Raw genomic sequence first — 25,242 nt, 5'->3', positions numbered from 1 at the left:
CTCAGCTTCTTCTTCTCTTTCTGCCACTGTCAAGTTTGCTCGGTGGCCTCCTCTTCCACCTCGCCTGCCTCCACAGCCACGGCCTCCAGCCTGACCACGTCCACCCTCTCTCTGGGTGGCTTAGGGCACATCTGTCTCAGATGCCCTACCTCTCCGCAGTTAAAGCACTGCCTAGTCTCCCCTCTGAATCCAGTGTTATCCAAGCCTCGGAGAAACAACATGGTCCTCTTCTGCAAGGAGGCCTCGCGCTCCTTGCACTCCGGGTCTTTGTAGCTTGCTAGGGGCGAGAAGTGATCGTGATCGAGCCACAAACGCTCCAGCTCTGTGGCGTACTCCTGTACAGTCCTCCCTCGCTGTACTGTAGCGTTGATCTTCTTCTCGATCTGGAATACCCTCAGGTTATTCTCCACCCCATCGTAGGTCCTCCTCGGCTTCTCCCAGACATCATGCACCCTCCCAAGGTCATCCAATGTGGCAGTAATTGGCTGGACTACAGAATTCAGAAGCCAGATGTACACCAACATATGAGTGGACTTCCACTCATCTCTCCCTGCTGAGCCCTCAGCCGGCTCAGTCTTCTCCCCTGTCAGATATCCCTCTAGGCTCCTCCCGGCAAGGGTATATTTCACCCAGCGCGACCAACTCAGATATGTCGCGGGTCCATCAAGTTTTACATCGATAGGTAGAAGCTCCACCTTCTTGGGTTGTGGCTTTGTCGAGCTCTCTCCCGCCGACAACCTCATCAGTTGCATCAGTGTTGAGATCTCCTTAGGATTCAACTTCTTGATGATCCCCTCCATCGGATTTCTGCCAGTCTCCGTCATCGATCCAACTTGTATTCTTGTGCGCAGTGAAAATTTTGGCAGCACTTCGACAGCACCACAAGAGAGATAGATCAACAAGAATTCTTGTTTCACCAAGGAAACAAGAACCAGAAGCAGGATATCTCAACCAAGTGCGATATCAGCTCTTCCTCTCATCGGTTCTAGGACTGACCTGTCGAGGGAACCTAAACAAACTATTACAACTTCAAATATTGTCAACAGACATAGGAAAAACATATAAGATTTCCATACAGACCCCTATCTCATCATCAAGTTTACCAAAAACTACCCACAACATTGGCCGCCCAAAATAAAACGAAATTAAACACACTGTTTAAAAAAAAACAAACTACCGAAGCTCAGGCTCCTTCGACTTGTCGCAGTCCAGTCACCCCCTCTTCACGTCGAGTTCACCATTTACTGCCCCTACCGACCATCGCAGCTCAATCACCCCCTCTCCCGACCACCGAAGCTCTACTCCTCCTCTTCAGCTCCTTGATCGTCGATCTCAGGCTCGACCCCATCCGCTTCTCTCCGATCCCTTGCTCAACCTCCGAGTTTCGTCATCCTCTATGGTACTCGTCCCCGCACAGCTCCACGAGCGCCTCCCTCCCTTCGTTGCTCCCGTAGAACACCCGCTGCAGCAGGTCCAAGAAGAGGGAGCAGGTCCAAGAAGAGGGAGCAGATGGGGAAGGATGGCTAGGGTTTCGAAGGACAGAGGGCTCGGGTTGGCAGGGGCTCGAAGGAAGAAGAGGTAGGGAACGACGGCGGCTCTAATACCATGAAAAGAATTGGGGTTTTAGGGTTAGTTTTCATTGATAGAATAATTTGGCTTATATAGCCTTACACCCACATTTACATAAAAACCCCTCTAATATCCACCAATTACATTATCTTTTCAACAAAATGTTTTCACGTAAGTTGAGTATTTATGACAAGTTTTGGAACGTGATCCAACTCAACCAGACGAGTACAGACTTCCCAACCCATTCCTTTTCCTATAAAGGATAAATAATTTCTTAACACTGCAGATGAAATCATTTATTATTTAGTGAATCAATTATAATTATGTCGGCATATCAGAATAAACGCAATATAAGTTTTGGGTGCCACCTCAGGAGAATGAGTGTATTTTTTTATTTTATTTTAATTTGTCAATCAAACAAGGTAAACTTTAAAGGCTGACAATGAACCCCGCAAAACCAAAGCTTTACCTTGTTTCCTCGAAAAAAAAAGAATAAAAATGCTTTCAAACAGCTCCTAAGAGAAAATGGACATGAATTTGTTGTTATATCAGCAAGTTTTAGTTCAAATCATCTTTTCTCTTGTGGATTTTGGAAATAAAGAGAAAAGAGCCTCACGTAGGACTTTCCATTAACCCTGACAAGAAATATATATTTGAAAAAGATTTATTGTTTTCGTATGGTTGCAGATCAAATTGTTTGTTATTTAGTGAATGATCATAATCATGTCGGATGTGAGAATGAACACAAGATATAGTGATAATTACGATAACAATAAATCATTAAGGCTATATGAGGCCCCATACATTTTCTAAACAACAAAATAATAATAATAATAATAATAATAAATTAAAAAAACATTAAGGATCTTACATATAATATGATGATCTTGATTTGAACACAACAGTCATAAGCAAAAAGAATTCAAACTCAGTTGAAAGTGAAATCATTATAATTCTCATTTGAAATTCTTGAATGGTTTGAGACTTCATAAAGATGGAAGAAACTTGATATGACCTTATCCAGTACAAAGCATGACCAACAACTGGACCCCTACAACTCTCAGAAAATTATGATATTGTTAATGGATATGCTGTATGATATTGTTAATGGATTCATCTTTGCTATCTCATATTCAGTCTAACACTCAGTCCTGTGACAATTCACGTTTGACTCAAAGTCTGGTTGACAACTCCCTAGCTCAGTGGAACAAAATCATTTTCGTCCTAACCCTAGTTTGGTAAATGACTGGATCAGGAGCTATACTTATTTTGTTAGGTCAATTTTTAGCCTGGAACTAGTTCACAGTTGTTCTACCCCCTCCCCAGGTCTATAAGTAAATCAGTTTTGAACTAAACTAGCTTATCTTCACCCTACCAAGGTGACCTCCTAGTCTGACTTTAGGGGGGTGTTTGTTTGCCTACAAATGAAAGATGACAGTGAGAAAAAGTGACTTGTTTTTAACACTTTAGGTATTTGGTTGCATGTAAATATATACTACTTATAAAAGAGAATACCCATGTCAAAACTTTTGATTTCCTTTTTTACCCCCTCAATTTTTTATAACTCAAAATTATATTATTAATTATAAAACTAATGATCCATAACCTCTCATTAACTATGCACATTTACATTTTCTCAAATTATTAGGTTATTCACTAGAATATATTAATAATTTATAATGATAACAAAATTCATGAATATATGATAATTTATTATAAATAATTATTAATTATATAAAATAGTAAAAGCCATTCATTTAATAAATTATTGCACATAATTATAACTATTAATAATAGTATAAATATGGGTTATTTATTTATGTTGTAAAGAATATTACCTTGTTCGATAATTAATATCATCTTAGTAATAAAATTTTGGATTTTATAAGTTAAAAATACTTTTATTTTAGAAAATTAATGTATATAAAAAATTTGGATCCTTTAAATTTATGAGACATATATTTTTCTCTTCTTTTCTTCAAAATATTTGGCCACTCGCTAGAATATTCTAATAATTTATAATGATAACAAAATTAATAAATATATTATAATTTAATATAAAATAATTATTAATTGTAATGAAATAGTAAAATTATTTATTTAATAAAATATTGTACATAATTATAATTATTAATAATATTATAAATAGGATTTTTAATATTATAACGATTATTACCCTTTACGATATTATAATATCGTCTTAGACATAAAAATTGGATATTATGAACATAGTGCAATAAAATATTGGATCTTAGCAATTTATGAGTCATGCATTTTTTTTGTTGGAAAGTAAATGTCTCATATATTTCAAGGATCCAATATTTTTATATAAATTATTTTTTCTAAATAATAATATTTTTAATTTATACCATCCAATTTTTTATTACTAAAATGATATTAATTATTAAACAATGTAATATTCTTTATAACATAATGTCATATAATATTAAAAATTATTCCCATTATTTAATAGATATTGTAATAAAATATGTACATGATATAAATATTTAATAATTTAAATGATTTAATTATATCAATAGTGTTACTTAAACTAATGATTACATTATTATTTAATAATTATACTTCTAAATAATTGTTTAATAGTATAATAAAAAAATTTAAATAACTATTAAATGTATGTTAATAATATTATAAGTACTAATATTAGTATAAGTTAAAAAAAATTAATCATAGTTAAAAAAAATTAATCATAGTGCAATAAAATAATTTTTAATGGTTATATATAATTTATTAAATAATATAATATTAAATACAACAAAATATCCACGTGCAAAGCACGTGCATTATACTAGTGATTATGAAAATGAAATACAAGAAAGTTGTCAAAAGTGGTGAAATCGTATGAAAGTGACAAAAATGGTAATTATTTTTTAATTAAATAGATTTTAACCATCATCTTCACATTGCACTTTCAATAATAATTTCATTTTTTTCAAATAAACACTATATTTCACTTTTCACACTGACATGGATGTGAAAGTCATTTGCAAAAGAAAAGAAACTTACACATTGTCAATTCAGTTTCGAATTGCCAAACACTTATCTCATAGAAAAATTATATGGAGTCATAAACTAATAACCACATTCCTGAGGGGAAAAGCACACTAATGTTCCAAAGCCTCAAGTTGTAAAAGAAATATACACCAAGAAGCTCGAATAGCACTACCTAGAGAGTTTAAAAATACCAATTTGGAGACATTTAATAACAAATTGAAACCTATTAGAATTCTAATCATATATAGAACATTCATATTTTTCCCCATCTTCTTCCTGACTTGGCTTTCAAGATAAACCTTAAATTATTCATTCCTTTGACTTGGATTTGTTTTTAATTGGATAGCAAACTAATGATCTCCATTCTTGGTTTGTATCTGATGAGCCCAAACATATTAGAATATACACTTATTGTGCCATCCTAATTATATTTAAAGATGAGCGAGTTTAATGAACATCCAGTTGTGTCTTCTTAGCTAATATCATGTCGACATTGTTTGCTACTTTTATATTTGGAATGTACAAAACAAAAGAACGTTTTAGGATAAGCCCAGAGATTGAGAGACTCTTCATTGTCAGATTGTATGATTTCTCCATTTTGGACTTACACCGGAGTAAACATTCATCTTAGAGTGGCATGACACCTTGATTCAAAAATATAGATTAGTATGTTTCGTCTTCTAAGCATTCTTCTTAGCTCCTCTTACTGTACTCCCTCTGTTTCTATTTCCTCTAGCTAGTAATTTCTCGGGCATCTTGTCCCAGTTACTAAAAAGGAAAAAGAAAAAAGAATGTAAACCTATTCCGACCATCTCTTTGGTGACTATATCTGCATAACTGGCTGAACCTGAGATCTCATTTCAGAAACCCAACTTCTGTGATTACATTCATCGTGTCCCTAATCCGTTTCGAAAATAACGTTATCCACAACATATAAAGCTGCCAACCCACACACCATGTTCTACTCTATTAATGATCCAGCCATGTTGTTTTCCTTGTACTTTAATACAAATTGTTTATTATCTGCTCCTAATCAGACAAGGGGCGCATAATTTTCTAAGGGCTAAAGTAACAAGTTGAAGGAATAACTTAATGCACCTTATAAACAACAGGACCATGATGACAAGAAGTGAGACATGTACCTGTTTTTAATGGCGTAAGGAATATGACATGTCTTGGTCTATTTATCCTTTGTTTGGATGGCGTTCATCCAACGCCATTCCATGCCAAAGCCTAATATTGTACGCTTATAATGATGGGCAGACCACATTCCCTAGTAAGAATATGATCTATCTATTGGGGTATATTTCTTAAGATAACTTCAAAGCATACGAAGAAGTCACTCAACGTAGAATAAAAATAGAGCCAATAAATGCAATTTAAAGAAGAAGAAAAACTAAACTAGACTATAATACCAATAAAATCTCCCTGGTAAGTACTGAATCCTAATAGCAAGTGGCAGCCAAATAATAACTTGATTATTCAAACTTAACAAGCAAGCAACTTTATTAAGGATAGAAGGATTTAGCATGCCTGGGAACAGATCAGGAAATCTGATTTTTTTTTTTTTTGTTGAGATTCATCAGTCTGAGTAGATGCAACCATTATCCGCCCTGCAAACACATGAAAATATTCATGTCACGTTAGTCTCGGATAAGCAAAATTATCGCCCACCAATTGTTGTGGTAAAGCTGTCGATGGTCCTCTACAGAAAATCATCTACGGGAGAAGGAGAACATGATACATGTCACAGTAATTAAATAGATGAGAACAGTTAATATACTAATGAAATCGGAATATTGCATCTCTACAATCAAAAACTTTAAAATATGTGTGGAGACTCGCATCAGGTTCTCCTTCCTCACAATGACTCTGGGTTAATTGCACATAGACACGCCGTAGTATTGTTCTTTTGAACTACTAGCCCAGTAGTTTGGTTGTTGCAGATAGACCCCAATGTTTTTTTTCTCTTCTACCCTAGGTGATATTTCGGCAAATATTGACCCCAGATGAAATTAGTGAGTCTATACAAGGGTAAAAGAGTCGAGAAAATTTAACCCAAGGGGTCTCGGTCTGCAACAATGAAACTACAGGAGCAGAAAGTCCAAAACAACGATACTACAACGAAATACAAATAACCCTATGAGTGCCTGTAGAGCACACTCTGTATGATTTTTCCCTTGTCCTCTATAGGATTCTTGTTGATCACCGTGTCGATGAATGAACATCCAGACATCGCAAAGTAACACATACCATTCAAGCAGACATTATATTATAAAGCATAAAATATCACTAAGCAGAGCTTAATCTGTTGATGGTTAAGAACGTAAATAATAGAAGGAGAATGTCTGGTACAGCAATTCACAGGACAGGGTTCAAGCATCACAAAGTAGAAGCATGTATTACTGTGGTCCCATAATTTACTCAAAGATATGGGGGAAAAAGACCAAAAGTTTACACAACCACCGCTATTTTCTAACCATCTGGAATGTTTTCAAACAAAGAGAGCGCGTGGGAATCAAAGGGCATCTGATCTCTTTGGAGACCCATGAAACAGGGCAATGAATAAAACCAAATGGCAAGGAAATGAAGTGGGACATAGCGGAAAATTAAAGCTAACTCAATTCCACATAAAGCTAGCGTATGCACTCCAAAAGAAGAATCCCAAATCCTACGTGCCCTCCTCTATCACCCTTGTCCTTTCCCCGATACCACAGCATTGCCCTTGGGTCTCTCAAAAGCTCCTCTAGCATCTAGAACTTTGCCTATGCCCATATGTTCTTTGTATTCTATTCTGTTGTATTTCCAGCGCAAGCTAAGACTCTCCGTGTACAGTCGCCCAATTGCAGAGACCCCGTGTAGTTCTGTTGTTACAGACTGTTGTGCGCGGCGGAAGCTTTCTAGGGCAACACGAACAATAACTCGAACTAAAACCACAAACAATAAGCAAACCACAATCACAGCAAGAACACACAATTTACGTGGTTCGGCAAGTTGCCTACGTCCACGGGGCAAGGAGGGGGGAGTTCTTTCTACTAGAAATCAAGAGAATACAAATAGGGTTACAAATCTCTCAGACCAAACCCTAAAATAAAGCTCTAGATCTCTCAAAGCTCTCTCACAATTGGATGCAATGATTCTCTCTCTTTGGCTGCTCAAATTCGTCCAACCTCTACCCTAAACAAACAGGTTTAGGTATATATAGAACTTACAAAACGAATCGGGTCGAAAACCTGAAAGCCCAGCCCAAAACAGCGTCGGTCGACCGGACCGGTCGACCGCGATCAATTTCGGTCGACCGGCCCGGTCGAAACTGAGCCGACACCAAATCATCCAATAGTTCCTCAACAAGTCCAGGAACAATACTCGAGCTGAAACACGATCTCCCCCCATTGAATCAACTGATCAAACCGACTGCATCTGAAAGACTGCCTACGTATCCTCTTGCCCAAGGAATCAAGCCGAACGTAGTTCATACAAATGGCCGCCAACGGCCTCAGCACTGAAGGATGTTCAAAAGCTTCAAACAATGACCAAATTTCACTCCTGAAACAACTTTGGTCAACATATCTGCAGGGTTGTCATTTGTGTGGACCTTCTCCAATATGACATCCCCATCATCCAAGACGTCCCGAACAAAGTGGAATCTAACGTCAATGTGCTTCGTGCGCGCATGATAAACCTGGTTCTTCGCCAAATAGATAGCCGACATACTATCACAATATATCCGAATAGTCTCCTGAGCGATCCCCAAGTCCTCCAATAATCCACGCAACCATAAAGCCTCCTTAATAGCTTCAGTAACTGCCATATACTCTGTCTCTGTAGTAGAGAGAGCCACCAACGCCAACATACAGGTGCACCTGCCAATGTAAAAGCATAACCTGACGTAGCCCGGCGTTTGTCAAGATCTCCAGCATAGTCTGAATCCACATATCCAATACAAGCCTGCCCATCCTTCTCATCCTTCTGAAATACTAAACCAACATCCACGGTGCCTCGAACATACCGTAGAATCCACTTCACGGCCTCCCAGTGACCCTTCCCGGGGTCATGCATGTATCTCGATACCATGCTCACGGCCTGTGACAAATCTGGCCTCGTACACACCATCGCGTACATCAAGCTACCTACTGCATTGGCATATGGGACCTTCGACATATAATCTCTGTCCTCAACTGAAACAGGTGACATCAACGCTGAAAGCTTGAAATGGGGAGCCAATGGTGTGCTAACTGCTTTTGCATTGCCATCAAAGCTGAATTTCTTCAACATCTTCTGCAAGTAACTTCTCTGTGTTAGCTTCAATTTCCCCTTCACCCTGTCTCGCTCGATCTCCATACCCAATATCTTCTTTGCCTCTCCAAGATCCTTCATCTCGAACTCGGATGATAACTCCTCTTTTAGCTTTTGAATAGCCGAAGAATTCCTGGAAGCAATAAGCATATCATCAACATATAAAAGCAAATATATGAGCTCACCATCCTGTAGCTTGTGCATATAAACACATGGGTCATATGGGCTCCTCGTGTACCCTCGGCCAATCATAAAGCCGTCGAATCTCTTATACCACTGTCTTGGTGACTGCTTCAAACCATAAAGAGACTTCTTCAGCTTACAAACCAAATTTTCCTTTCCTGCAGCTTTGAAACCCTGTGGTTGTGTCATGTAGATCTCCTCATCTAAATCACCGTGTAGAAAGGCTGTCTTCACATCCATCTGGACCAAATCCAAATCCAACTGTGCCACCAACGCCAATAAAATCCGAATCGACGAATGCTTCACAACGGGTGAAAATACCTCGTTGTAATCAATGCCCTCAAGCTGTGCATATCCCTTGGCAACTAATCTGGCTTTGAACCGAATGTCCCCAATAGAAGATCCCTCCTTCTTCGCATATACCCACTTGCAACCAATAGCTTTCTTACCCTTAGGTAGATGTGCAAGTGTCCAAGTGTCGTTCTTCTGAAGAGACCGCATCTCCTCCTCCATAGCTTCCCTCCACCTGATCGAATCGGGGCTAGACTCTGCCTCCCTGAATGTGGCTGGAACCATATCATCAACGACCTCCACTGATAATGCATATGCGACCATGACATCATTATACCTAGCTGGCCGACGAATCTCTCTCCTCGGTCTATCTGCTGCAATGGTCCTCTGAACATGACCCTGTTCCTGAGTCCCATGATCTACTGTATCCTGTATCTGCCCATCTGTCATCTCATCTCCTCCCAGTGTCACCTCTGTAGGAGCCTCAATGGATACAGTGTTCTCTGGAGTGGGTGGAGTCACATCATCCTCCACCTGCTGCGATATCTCTCCTGTCTGGTCTCCCTCCACCTGCTGAGGGGTTCGAGGCCTCATCATGTACGCCTCGTCAAATGTGACATCTCTGCTAATAACTATCTTCTTGTCCTGTGGATCCCATAACTTGAAGCCTTTGACTCCATCTCTAAATCCCACAAAGACTGCTTTCCTCGCTCTCGGATTTAATTTACCATCACTGACATGATAATAAGCTGGACACCCGAATATCCGAAGCGACTCATAGTCACTAGCCTCCGAACCAAACCAACGCTCCAAAGGAGTCTTCCCGTCTATCGCAGTGCACGGCAACCTGTTCACAAGATGGCTCGCATAAACCAACGCCTCGGCCCAAAAAGATCTAGGCAATCCACTCTGCGTCATCATACACCGCACCTTCTCCAGCAAGGTACGGTTCAATCTCTCAGCCACCCCGTTCTGTTGCGGTGTCTCTCGAACTGTGAAGTGTCTTCTAATGCCGTGATCCCGGCAAAACTGCAGAAACGGATCACTCTTGTACTCTCCACCGTTATCTGAACGTAGAGTCTTCACCTTTCTACCTGTCTGCAGCTCCACTTTCTTTTTCCACTCCACAAAAATATCCAGGACCTGATGTTTATGCTTCATCGGGTATACCCAATTCCTCCTGGAATAATCATCAATGAAAGTGACAAAATAGTTGGCCCCACCAAGAGATGTGTTCTTGGAAGGACCCCAAACGTCCGTGTGAATATAATCCAATGTACCTTGGGTGTTATGAACAGCGGTGCCGAACTTCACTCTAGTCTTCTTCCCAAGTACACAATGCTCACACAATTCCATCTTGCAGGTCTTAGCACCTTTCAATAGCCCCTGTTTAGCCAATGACTGTAGGGACTTATCTCCTGTGTGTCCAAGTCTCATGTGCCATAAGGTGGTAGTGTCCTCCTCTGTAGTGATAGAAGCTGCCAGACCCCCTGTAACTGTCTTGCCCTTCAAGTAGTATAGGTAGTTTTCCCTGACACCTCGCATCACCACCATAGAACCCTTCGTGACCTTCACTGTAGCATCCTCTAAGATCACTCGATATCCTGCTGCCTCCAAAGTCCCAAGAGAAATGATGTTCTTCGTCAACTGCGGCACGAACCTCACTTCCTTCAATTCCCTCACTACACCATCATGCATCCTGATCCGGACTGAACCAATACCACCAATAGGGCATACGTGATCATTACCCATAAGCACGACATCCCCTCTTTCCAGCTCCTCAAAGCTAGAAAACCACTCCCTCTTAGGGCAGATGTGATATGTAGCTCCCGAATCCATCATCCACTCCGTGGAATCCGCATAGCAAACCGACGGTAAAGCAGGGCATGAATAGCCTGAAGAATCTGAATCTGAATGCTCACCAATAGCTTTTGCAACATTCACTTCTGAAGCTTGTGCAGCTTTCCCCTTATTCTTTCCGGCTTTTTCTTTCCACTTTGGGCAGTCAATCTTCCAATGTCCTTCTTCTTTACAATACCGACATTGATTTCTACCAACACTCTTATAGGCACTCCTATTCTTTGACTTTGAGCGGTTGAACTGACGACGGTTTGGATCTCGGCCTCGAACTGCTAACGCATCTCCCGATGCCTTCTCGGAGGGTTCACCATCACTCTTCCTCAACTCATAGTTCACCAAAGCTGAGGTCACCTCCTTGTAGCTAACTGTAGTTCTTCCATTGATCATAGTGAGAACGAACGTACCATAATCATCTTCGGGCAACGAACACAGAAGTAGCATCGCCTTGTCTTCATCCTCAACTATAATATCAACATTGGCCATATCTGAAAGTAGCTTAGTGAAATTGTTGACATGCTCCCTGATGGAAACCCCTCTCTTCATCTTGAACTGGTAAAATCTCTTCTTCAAGTGAAGCCGATTCTCAATGCTCTTCGTAAGATATTTCTCATTGAGTGTTTCCCACATCTTCTTCGCCGACGTCTCGTTCATAACATCATAAATAAGATCCGGCGTCAAGCATGACCTAATAACACCACAAGCTCTACTGTTCATCTTTCTCCAAACCTTATCCTCCAACTCAGCGGGTTTCTCTTTTAACTCAAGAGTCTCCTCCAAATTCTGTGCATCCAAAGCATCCATCACCTGACACCTCCACAATCCAAAATTGATCTTGCCATCGAACTTCGGAACATCAATCTTCGTGTTATTGATGCTCAGACTCTGTATCGCCTTTGTTAGAGACGAACCTGACGTGCTTGCATCTCCCATGTTGTCGATCTAGCTCTGATACCAATTGTTGTGCGCGGCGGAAGCTTTCTAGGGCAACACGAACAATAACTCGAACTAAACCACAAACAATATGCAAACCACAATCACAGCAAGAACACACAATTTACGTGGTTCGGCAAGTTGCCTACGTCCACGGGGCAAGGAGGGGGGAGTTCTTTCTACTAGAAATCAAGAGAATACAAATAGGGTTACAAATCTCTCAGACCAAACCCTAAAACAAAGCTCTAGATCTCTCAAAGCTCTCTCACAATTGGATGCAATGATTCTCTCTCTTTGGCTGCTCAAATTCGTCCAACCTCTACCCTAAACAAACAGGTTTAGGTATATATAGAACTTACAAAACGAATCGGGTCGAAAACCTGAAAGCCCAGCCCAAAACAGCGTCGGTCGACCGGACCGGTCGACCGCGATCAATTTCGGTCGACCGGCCCGGTCGACCGACCAGCTCCCAGTAGAAAATCCAAAATCCAGAGAACCCCTCGGTCGACCGCACCGGTCGACCGACCACCTTTGTGCACGAATCCGGTCGACCGGACCGGTCGACCGCCGCCTGGTTTTCCTGATTCTTCTGAGTTTCTGTAATTTCTTCACAGACCCCAGAGCGAAATTTTTTAGACTCTTTTACATTCGGATAAATAGAAAATGATTTTTGACAAATAGACCTACTGAGGGTAAAAAAGTCAAAAATTCACTCAAGTGGTCTATATGCAACAATAGAACGAGCTACAGGGGTTCCATCGGCAATAAACCTAACTTTAAACACCCTAAACACTTGCAGTATATCACGATTACTCTTTTGAATAAAAACGGGCAATTAGCTACAAGGAAATACTTAAACTGATAAAAAAGCAACATAATTATGAATTATATTTTGCTCAAGATACACATCTTAAAGAAAAAAAAGACCGAATAAACATAAGTACATACACACATACGTACATTGTATCTGTACGACAAGCAAAACAGCTAACAAGTATTTTGATCCTTAGCTCCTAATATAGTACATGGACAAGCAAAAAGATGGCCAACTTGATTTGCTAGGATTGACAGCATCAAACTCATCCAAACGAAGCTAGACTTAGCCAAATAACGAGAAAAACCAGTACGCAGAAAAGGTTGAGAAGAGAAGAGGGCATTCTTGCATATTCCACCAACTTCATGCACTGTTTAGCCAATTCACACCGACAGTAGAAAAGGAAACATTCACCTTATGCTCTTTAAAGACATGGCATCCCCTCACCTTAAGCTTTAGCTTTATCTTTCCCTCCTCTTTTCCTTCATCCCTAAGCCTTCTTTCCTCTAATAACACCAAAGCCAAAGAGAGAGAACATAAAAGGTAGAAGAAGAGAGTAAACTCCGTTCACGTCTAATGGCAGAGACAAGCAAGACCCCATCATCTCCAAAGAAAGAGCAAAACCCTTCAAAGCCATTACCCAATTTCCTCTACAAACTAATCTTTGTGTCTGTTCTCATTGCCCTTCTCCCTATTTTCCCTTCTTCACAATCACCTGAATTATCAAACAAATCAATCCTTACACAAACTTGGGAGCTCCTCCATCTTCTCCTTGTTGGCATAGCGATTTCCTATGGCCTTTTTAGCCGCCGAAACTCCGATCATGACATAGAGAAAGAGACACAACTGAAACCTGACACAACGCCAGAGTCTTATGTGTCTCAAATTCTGCAGGTACCCTCGGTGTTTGATGAAGAAGAGATCCAATCACCAAAAGGGTTGGATCTTGCCGATGAAGGAAAGAACCAGACGTGGAATTATAATCAATACTACAGAGAAGAGCCCGTGGTTATGGTTGCCAAAGAAAGTACTAATAGCCGAAATAGTAGTAGCACGAAGCCTCTGGTTTTGCCGGTTCGAAGCTTGAAATCTAGGTCTCAGTATTCAAAATCATTCGATTCCAGTTATGAGATCGATGAAAATGATGAAGATAGTGAAACTGGAAGGAAGGAAAGCGCTGTCCTCCCATCTCCAATTCCGTGGAAATCAAGATCGGGGAGAATGGAGACGAAGGAAGAATCATCATCTCCTCCTTCCCCTCATGCTCCGTTTAATTCTTCCTTTAATACAGAATCTGATCCTCCTTCAAGAACTCCATCCTTCCAGTCTTCGGGTCGTCATTCTCCGGCTAATTCTCCTTTTGACACGGACCTCGGTTCTTCAAGAATCCAATCTTTTCGATCTCCAACTCATCATTCTCCGCCAAATTCTGCGTTTGATGCAGTACTGGCTCCGTCAAGAAGTGCATCTTTCGGATCATTGTCTCCAAAAAAAGTTTCTCCTTCAAGAACTTCAAGAAGTAGATCTTTCCAATCTACCACTACAGATTCTCCACCTAGTTCTGCATTTGATACAGAATTGGCTCCCTCAAGAAGTACAACTTTCAGATCTCCAACTCTCTCGCAAGAAATCAGAGGTAAGATCAGTGAGGATTTCGGGAGGAAGAAGAGCTTCTACAAGTCTTCACCACCTCCACCACCTCCTCCACCACCTCCACCTCTCATTCACACATACTATTTGCACCCGGAGAAAAGGGATGCAAAGAGAAGTTTCAAGGATGAGCTTGAGGATATAAGCAGAAGGGGAAAAACCCAAAGCAAGAATGTTGGTGTCGATTCTTCCAACATGGAGAACGACCCATATATTGCAAGATCAGTTAGAACACTTCGCTCAAAGAAACCTCCACCAGTGCCAAGAAATCAAAGCAAGAAGAAGGACGAGTTCATGGAGAAGATGATCATTTCTGCAACCGACTCTGAAACTGATGATGACGATAGTGAGTTGTCTGATGCAGAAGAGACTAAATCTGTGCCGGAGGAAGCAGTGCCAGAAGAGAATGAGGTGGATAAAAAGGCTGATGAGTTCATCGCTAAGTTTAGAGAGCAAATACGGCTTCAGAGGATCGCGTCGATCAAGAGATCGAGTGGGCAGAGAAGCAGTAGAAATCCAAAGTAGCAGTTAGAAGAGAGAGCTGATGGTTTGTTTCTCTTATGTTTTCTTTTTTCTTTTCGATACATATGGAAGTTTTATTAATTAGAACATCTGTATTTATGAATGAAGACTCAATTGGTTTAAATTTCCTTCATTCTCTGGTATGCATTGCCTCTACATTTTATGCATTGGTAGATTATATGTGAGTTTAGATATACTATGTTAATTATTATTTTTTATTATATATATATATATATATACATTATATATTATATATATATATATATAATAACTACGTTATGATGCTGTATTGTAATGAATGAAGAGCTTCAATTGGTTTAAATTTCCTTCATTCTGCTGTGAGTGGTCATTGCCTCTACGGCCTTCTTCCCAACATTGGGGACCACGCGTGTTACTATTAAGAATGGGAAACGCGGGTTAAAGCTTTACTAAATGTTCATGTATTATATATTAATATACCTATAGTATATATAATCTATATAGATAGTAGTAGCTATATATATAGTATATAGTATATATATAGTAGTATATATAGTATATAGGTTGGAAATGAACAAGATTAACTGTCAGTGATTCTTCTACAGGGTTCCGGAAATTTTTCTTTGATTCAAATCAATGTTATATACTAGATGGCCTCCCGTTTATGCTTTCTCCAACTCAAAGCAAGAACCCGCTTTATTACCGATATTTGGATTATTTAAAATATAAGATGGATGCAAGAGACATTCGAAAAAGGAATCAACTTTAATAATGACAGAGCATGAACTTTTTAAAATTTTGTGCGACAGGCAGATGAAAAAAATAATTCTTTGCTTAGGTATATGTTTGGTGATAAAAGGAGATGCTAAACAAAATAAGAGGTAAATAAGGCTTGAAGTCGCGGCTTTTCTCCCTTACGCCATGATTATTCGCGGCCTCATGCTGACTGCTCTATGACGTAACTGATGACATTTTCCAGAAGTTTTTCCATGGCACAGTAAGAAAAACTTACCAGTTTTCTTTTGCTTTTCCTTATTCCTCTTCTTTGGTTTAGCTAAAAGAAAGGTTCAATGTTAAGTTTCGCTCTCTCGGTCTCATATCTTAAACCTCCTGTGTGCATGCTATATATGTTTTTTTTTTCAACTTATAATAATATGATCACTAATTTCACAAAACATAGTAAGAGGCCCAGCCATCTAGCCTTACAAAGGGCAAAAACATATCTAGCATTACAAAGGAAAAAAAATCTACACTGTGTCACGTATAATTGCTCCTTGAAAAATCAAAACAGACAAATGAAGCAGGTCCCGACTACGATTACTTAAAAAATGATTCATGAAGAGTTGCTATTTGAATGCAAAAACTCCTTGGATTAAGAAAAATAATATTTGAGTACCATGTCACGTATTGCCTCCTTCATTGCATAATGCGCAAAGCAAGTGCCAAAAAAACTATTCCTTGTTAGCATGTACCGCCAAATTAAGTTTACTACGTTGCAATAAATTCCAACTCCTATAGTGAATTGAATAGATTTGTCAGTGCAAGAAAAAATAGAAGGTTAGATTTCATGCAACTGGGATTAAATAAATCACTTAGAAATTTATTTGTAAGGATTTTTTTTTTAGTTGAGATATTTTAGTTAGGATATCTAAGATTTGTTGCTTAGTTATATATAAGTTAGGACGTAGGATACTTATGTAGTTTTATTTGTTTTCACTTTTATAAATAAGTTGTACTTCTTCATTTTAGGAGGAGTAGAAGAATGATAAAAAGTTGCACATAGCATTGTGTAACTTGCGAGTTATCTGACATGCGATTTGCCTAGGAATGAGGCCCAACACGTGTATTTTTAGTTCACTAAATGATGAGCGCAATTTCAATATCATATATTTTGTCTTACTTTATTTTTCCTATATCCAAATATTCCCTAAAAAATCTCCATCCCTTCGATTCATGAAGGCATCCCTTAATTCCTGTGATCAAGAAACATGTAAGACCACAGTAGAGATGTCACCCAAATGTTGTGGGGAAAAGAAAAATATGTAATAAGATCATTTGTAGATCACATGAAAACCTTGCCTAAGATGCCCCGGGAGGTTCGACCAATCATTTAATGTAATTAATAAATCTCGTTACACATCTGGAATTCTTGTCAATAACTTCTAGATATTTTGCGTTATTTACTATTTGGACTAGGCTCTTTACTTGGTTAAGCTAGCATGGATTAATCAGAGCAATTGTTTCCACCTATAAATTCAATACCATATCACAACAGATGGCATGGACGTGCCATGTTAGCGACGCACTAGCCGATGACATGAAGAAACACACTGTCCCCATTCATACACACGCAGACACGCCATCCCTCGTTTAACACACACACTCACCCACGCACACATGCACGCACATAGACACACAGACACATACACACATGCATACACACATACATAGATTACCATGTTTCTTAGACTGCATCAGAGCCGGTCTTGGGTTTTCTAAGGCCCAGGGCAAATTTTCTCAAGTGTGCCCCTTTATACAAATTAAACAAATAAATAAATAAATTATCAATTAATTAATTTTATTAAAATTATAAGATTTTACAAAAGACAAGGAAAAAATACTTTGGGGCCTCATTAAAACCTTGGTTGGGGAAAACCCAATGGGACAAAACCCCAAACGAAGGAAAAAGAGTACCCCAAACGAGGTCAGAGTTGGGGCTTAATCAAGAGGCGGTGGGTTGATAGTATGAATAATAACAAAATTACATGCAATGCATAAACTTTCCCATTACAAAAACTTCTGCTTTTCTATTAAGAGTGCTTTTCAAGACAAAGGTGAGTCGTTGCAGATTAATAAAACCAGAGCTTCTGCCAGAATCAGAGTATTTTGTTTGTAAACATTGCTTGCTGAACTGCTAGAGTAACCAGATTTTCCAAGAGTTGACCAAAATTTTGATAATTTTGATTTGTTTAACAACAAACTTTTGGTTATCCGTATATATTTTTTAAATTATAGACCAGAACTTTTAACATTATTTGTTTTTAAACATTAAACCCACTCACATCCAATTCAATTACTTCCCCAAAATACCTACACTGAATTATTTTCAAAACCGGAATTAATGTTTCATTTGCTGTAGCCTGTACTGATGTCTTAGTTGTTGCAATGGGTATATAAGAACTAAGTTGCCATAGTTGGTTTATAGGTAGCTATGTTTGGGTTCAACATGTTATAGTTGGGTTTAAAAATATTTCAGTATGGGTAATTTTGGTTAAAAAAATTATTTTGGGAGTGATGGCGAGGCTAAAAATTAAGTCAAAGTAGAAGTTTGGGATTGTAAACAAAACCCTTTAGAAAATGCCAAATATCTTTACAACCATTAAACTCTTTAAACAAAAAAAAACTACAACCATTATAATGATATTTCCAAATCTTTGCTTCTACTCAAACGTCATCAATAAAACATTGCAAATTTGAGATCGATTGAGAATCTCACCGTAACGCTCGACCTTGACGAGTTCGGAGATCTTACGGAGAGAAGAACTGGGGAGCCGCTGCAGCAGTGGGGCTTGCGCAAGAAACTCGATCACTGAAACGCATAAAGAATCAAATTTTTAGTGAATTTGAGGAAGCGCAACGATTTTTTTTAAAGTTCTGGGACTTTTCCCTCCCAAAGAAAAACAAAATACCACCTGCTTCACGATCCATGAGAGTGACATGAGAGTGACTGAAGAGGACGATGAGATTGAGAGCCAAGGCTCCTCCTTAGATACCCACAAGAGAAAGAAAGAATCTGAGATTTTTTTTTAAATAAAATTTCTTTTTTGGGTTCTTGAGTAGTTTTTGTTGTTATTTGTTGAATGTTGCCAAGTTTTCAGAACTTTTTTGGGCTTGACCATTGATGGGAAATTAGCAGAGCCGGCCTAGAAGAAGAGGCGGTGACAGCTTGCTATGAGGCTGGCCTAGGGGTGGGGCCCGTGTAATACGAATGGATGTTAGTTCACCCCATAGTTTACTCACCCACTCTTAGTGCCCCCTCAGCTATGGGCCCCGGGCTGTAGCCCTGGTGGCCCTAGCTTAGGGCCGGCTCTGGACTGCATATCGTGTCAATGTAATGTCTTGTGTCCCGCTTTGACATCCTTCTACGGATTATGGTCGTATCATCAGAGTTAATCGAAAAGAATAGGGCTTCCCAAACATGACAGTTTCTTCATATGCTGTGTGGTTTACCTAACTAGTGCAATTCATCATACCACCCTATTGACACATGCATAATTCAATGGCCCCTATTGAAAGTGAACCTAAGCATTATGAAACTACACTGTGAACAGAGGGAAAGGATGCCGTTTAATGCTGGGGCTGCTTGCCTAGACACTACAACCTCATTAGGAGCAAGGTGGCATTTGAGGACATCCAACATCTTGAATAAAGCAAAGGAGAAGGTTGAAAATCGAATCAACAAATTAAGGATAGTCCCTTTTATCCATGGCTGAACAAATTAAGGATAGTCCCTTTTATCCATGGATAGTTCCTCTAACCATTACACCAAAACTCTAAAGTTATGGTGAGGATCAAGGATTATAGTTTTATATTAATTCTAACATGTCCCTGCAGGTAGAGCACCATTTTTTATGGGTTGAAAACTGGACTCACGTAGCGGTGTCAACTTTTAGAAAATCCGTATTTAATTCGTGGCCGGTGGGATTTGAACCCGGGTTGCTCTGATATCATCTTAAATTTAGTTTCTCTAACCATTACACCAAAACTCCGAAGTTATGGTGAGGATCAAGGATTATAGTTTTATATTAATTCTAACAAAAAGACAATAAGAACCTGTTCACGTTTGTTAGTGAAGATCAGAGAACCGCATGAACTTATATATGAAACATCCCCAAAACTTCATAAAATTGATTTCCTATGAACCAGAATCTCATTGTCAAGAATCTAAATTGGTACGTGAATAAGGTTAAGCTGAGCATTACAACTGAGTTGATATTCCTAAGCTTCATAAACTAGTGCGATCACAATTATCATGGATGTCCCACTTCCTTTTCTATTGTTACCCTTGACAGCTTTGTTTGCCCTGTGAACCAACTGCCATTTCTGAATCTCAGATTCACATGCATCTCTCATGAACGCCAAAGCACCCCTTCTTCGTATTCACTATCCAGCTTGTATTCACTGTACATGTATGTTCAAATATGAATATACAAGCAACTTATATTAAAGCAACCAATCACCCCGAGTAACTCCTAGCTCTCTGTCTCTGCCTTGTATACCAGTCATATCAACATAACATAGTCTACATATAAAGAACTCCTTTAATTTATGCTAATAATTGTAGAAGGACTACTCGTAAATTGCTTGAACCAGATTGTTACATATTTTGACTAACTAGGAGCCACTAGCATGGCACTTCTCAATAGTAACAATTGCTAATTGATTCTTGATGTATATAGAAAAGATATCTATTGTATGTGTGTGCATGAATGAGCTTTACATGTTATCATAATGACTATACACACTGCATGATCTCTAAAAAGTATATCTGGAAAATAACTTGCATATATATGTTGCCACATTCTCCATCATCTCCCAAGGTCAAAAATATTGAGTAAGGCACACCTCTTATTGGACTCCTACCCAAAAATCAGATCGTTCTATGATGTAAGCAGGATACAAGCTCCACAACGTCCAACTCTGGCAATACTTTTGTTAAGTCCATCATGCTAAACAAGTAAAATAGCAAAATTAAGGAGTCATAACCGAAATTTTGGGGCCATTGTACAAATATTTGTCTCCCTCACACTCTACCACAGGCCATGTCCTTTGCGAAGTAACAACTACAACATCATCCTTTACAACCTATTCAAATTCTTCTTTCGGGTAAATTGCATATACCCCCCTCATTTTTTAGTTGCACTTATCACCCTTCAACTCATTAATTAACATTCATCACTCAAATGTCGACGCTTTGGGGTGGTGGGGGGGTAAGTGCTAATAAATAAGTTGATGGGTGATAATGCAACTGAGGGTATCGATGAGGGTGTTAATATGCGATTTATCATAATTTCTTCTCACATTTCCCCCTCTTTTGGCCCCCTCTAATGTCGTACATCAAAATCAATCGATAAGGATTTGAAATAATCTCGAAAGATTATCACCACCTTAGACCTAGATCTCCTATCAAATTCAATAACTTTTAACGATCATCAATGATACGCTATTGACTATTTTAAGTAAAATCGTTCATCAACAGTTATGCTACACAATAAAAAGAAGAAGAAACAAGAAATGGAATCAATAATTTGAGCAGATAATTCCCTAATTTGGACAGAAATGAAATCGGAGAGAGAGAGAGAGAAGCGTGCGGGATCAAATAGACTATTTAAAAGGAAAATGTTGATAAGAAAAAGTTTTTCCCCCTTTTCTCATGTGTTTAGGGCCGGTTTGTTTCACCAATTTTATGGAATAGGAATGGTATTTGGACCTGACAATGGCGTTTTCGTAATTAATGGATTCCAAATGAATCCTAATCCTGAGTTTGGTTCAAATTTTTTTTATAGAATTGCTAATCTATAAAGTGGCTCAAACAGTGTATATTTCAGGAAATCCAAATCCAGTCTATTTGCTAGGAATTGGGTGGAATTTCTGACACCTCTCCTCTTTTTTATTCTAATTCCTAATCCTATTCCTAATCCTTGGGTGAAACAAACATAGAATACAAAAAAAATAGGATTCCATAAAACTAAAACTTGTCTATAAATTTTTTATGGATTAGGTTGGAATCCATAAATAAAATAAGATTCATAATCCTATTCCTACTCTCTATTGAACCAAACAGGCCATTATTGGATACTAGTTGAGCTGCACGTGCAATGCATGTGGTTGAATATCATGATTATTTAAATTGATAACAATAGAGTAAAAATAAAAAAGAAAATAAAGTTTTTTTTGGGATTGATCATCAACTCAATAATCTCTCTTAAATAAAATATTGTCATTGTTTCCTTCAACCCAGATTGTGACCACGTGATCTATTATTTGTGAGTTATAAACACATTAATTTAATACAACACCTCTATTTATTAGTATCTTGAAGTCTTTAAAAAATGGGTGATCGTTCAATTCATAAAAAAAAAATTTGCATATGAATTTACTTGCAATATGTCCACTAAACTTTTAGTTGTGCTTTGACTCATATTCACAAGGGATTTTTACTTTTAGGTCCATTTGTTTACTCCCATTTATTTTTAAACCCAAGTACTATTTTTTGTATCCTTAAGTCCAATGTACTTTTTGTATTTATTTTGAAACCCAATTCTAAAATACCAAACTCTCATATGTGGGTCCCACTATTTACTTTTCTAAAATTCTAATAATAACCTTCCACTTATAACTTTCATGTAGGTGGCCCCCCCTCAAATAAAATAAAAAAATGTAGAGAGAGAAAGAGAGAGAGAGAGAGAGAGAGAGAGAGAGAAAAGTGGCGGTAAAATTCCCTCCTCCCCTCTCTCTCCGTCTTCTATCTCTCTCCGTCTCCGTCTTCTCTCTCTCCGTCTTCTATCTCTCTCACCCCATTAATATAACCGAACACTCTCCTTTAACCCATCATTTAATAACTCTCTCCTATAACCTAGCAATTATTTCTCACCAACTTTCTTAGTATTTGAAGGTACAAACTTGCAATTTACTCAACTATCAAGTTTATAGCATTACTTTCTCATTTTAATCATGATAATTATTTGATATGTTAGTTAAATGAGTTCATAAAAATTATTAAATTCGTCAATTTTGGTAAAATGTTAGTTAAATGAGGTTTTGTAATTAACCACCCATTAATTTCACATAATTATTTCACATTAGTTATTTCACATAATTATTTCACACTAATTTCTCATTATTCTTTATTCTTTATGAATTCATAACAATTAGTTAAATATTAGTCTCTAAATTTTTCTCTAAATTTGTTTATTTTTGGTGATAAATATAGATGGATGAAGAATTGTATTGTGCATTGACGGATTTTAGAGGACACAATCACTTTTTAGAATTAAATGTCAACGGGGGTTACAAAGATTTGGCCGTTGCAGTGCAAAGCCTAATTGCTTGTAGTGCAAGCACGATACAGTTGACTTACAAAGTACCCCACACGCAAGAAATTTATGTTCGTGTATGTGATGATGCTGATGTCTCGATAATGGTCAATGTACATCGAAGTTGCAAGGAGAATATTGTTGTCATGAACGCTGAGATGAATCGAGACATATTATTTGGGATACAAGCTAACAATGTCCATATAAGGTAATTTACACTATTGATATAGTTTCGTACTTTTAACATTATCACTTTCTTAACTCTTGTACAATTTTCTATGCAGTAATCCGTATATCCCCTCTAGTGACGAACATGTGTCTCGTTCACAAAATCCATCGTATTCACAAAATATGTCTCGGGAAGTTGAGAGCTCTAATATGATTCCTATTGCATGGCACAATGCTATTAGAAGTGTTGGTCAAGAATTTGATGATGTTGAGCATTGTCGGCGGAGTTTAAGTAATTACTCTATTGCACGAGGATTTAACTTTGAATTTGTAAAAAATGAACGCAAAAGGGTGACAGCAAAATGTAAGGCCGCAAATTGCGAATGGATGGTTCATTGCACCCGTCGTAGAGATAGTGATCGATTCTATGTGAAAAAAATATGTAGTTCTCATAGTTGCTTGGGAGGAGGCATAGGAAAGGAAGGATATCAACGGGCATCTCGTAAGTGGAATGCTAATCAACTCAAGACCATATTGAAGGAACAACCCACTTATCGCCCAATTGATTTCCAAAAGAAGCTTAAAATGGAATTTGGTTTGGACGTCCCTTATCATAGAATTTGGTGGGGAAAAGAGCTAGCTCAACGTGAATTGTATGGTGATACTAAATTTTCATATGACCAACTCCGATGGTATAAGGATAAAGTTATAGAAACCAATCCGGGATCAATTGTTCACTTAGAGCATGAAGACGGAAGATTTACACGAGTATTTGTGTCTTATTATGGTTGTTGGAAGGGGTTTATGGAGGGATGTAGACCAATGTTGTTCTTGGATGGTACACATCTTTTTGATAGGTATGTTAGAGTTCAATCTAATAAAAACTTGTATTAATGTACTACTTCATATATTTTATACTTTGTTTCATGATTGTTCTTTTCTTTTATAAGCATAAAGGAACCTTACTTGCCGCAACTGCACTAAATGGAGATGGTGGAATGTTTCCCGTAGCAATTTGCATATGCGTCACGGAAAATGAGAGTAATTGGGAATGGTTTTTAGAATGCATTCGAGACATTCTCTTCAATGATGAAGATCCATATACTCCAGATGATGAACTGGTGTTAATCTCTGATAGGGACAAAGGACTTCAGAATTCCGTGAAGAAATGCTTTCCATGGTCACATCACTCTTATTGTATTCGTCATCTTTTGGCTAATTTTAAGAATAACTTATCGAAAAAAGGCATTACACCACCTTTACGAGATGAATGTGTGCAAATTATGAAGAGGGCCGCTTATGCATACACTTCTCGTGCCTATAACAATGAATGCAACGAGCTACGGAACAAATCAGAGATCGCCTATTATGAAATGTTGAGGATGAGTCCAGAAAATTGGGCTAATTGTTATTTTCCTGGGAAGAGGTTAAAATTAAAGTTTTTACAAAATTTCAAATGCAAATCTTCAAGATATATGTTCCTGCTATACTTACTATTTATTGACATGCATGTAGATATGGATGGTTGACATCAAACGTAGCGGAGTCATTCAATTCTTGGATCAAAGAAGCTCGTTATTTGCCAATTACCCAAACAATTGATAATATCCGCAAGAAAATGATGAGGATGAGTTTTGAAAGGCGGGAGGCATCACAAAAGTGGACCACAATATTTGTTCCTACTGTGGAAGAGCACCTTATTCATATCAATAAGTAATCACATTGTCTTTCTGCAATTCCTTCTACTACCGGAAGGTACGAGGTGTATGATATTCCCACCGTTGAAGTAGATTTGAATGAACGCACATGCACTTGTCGTGAATGGCAAGTTGTCGGGCTACCTTGCAAACATGCTGCGACGGTTATTCG

At 38.3% G+C, this 25,242-nt stretch overlaps 1 protein-coding gene across 1 annotated transcript; it reads left to right on the top strand.

Annotated features, from left to right (window-relative positions):
- Positions 13,078-15,263, top strand: LOC109825953 (MICAL C-terminal-like protein). The gene has a single exon (XM_020392877.1). It carries the CDS (start codon positions 13,535-13,537, stop codon positions 15,131-15,133), a length of 1,599 nt encoding a protein of 532 aa, XP_020248466.1. The 5' UTR covers positions 13,078-13,534; the 3' UTR covers positions 15,134-15,263.

This window comes from Asparagus officinalis, chromosome 10 (genome assembly GCF_001876935.1).
Source record: "Asparagus officinalis chromosome 10, Aspof.V1, whole genome shotgun sequence".
Classification (NCBI taxonomy): domain Eukaryota; kingdom Viridiplantae; phylum Streptophyta; class Magnoliopsida; order Asparagales; family Asparagaceae; genus Asparagus; species Asparagus officinalis.
Note: the sequence above shows the minus strand (reverse complement) of the source record. Positions and strands in the feature narration are given on the sequence as shown.

Bases quoted from the DNA above. Each gene is read 5' to 3' on its own strand.
- LOC109825953 (XM_020392877.1), top strand. From the start codon at position 13,535: ATGGCAGAGACAAGCAAGACCCCATCATCTCCAAAGAAAGAGCAAAAC.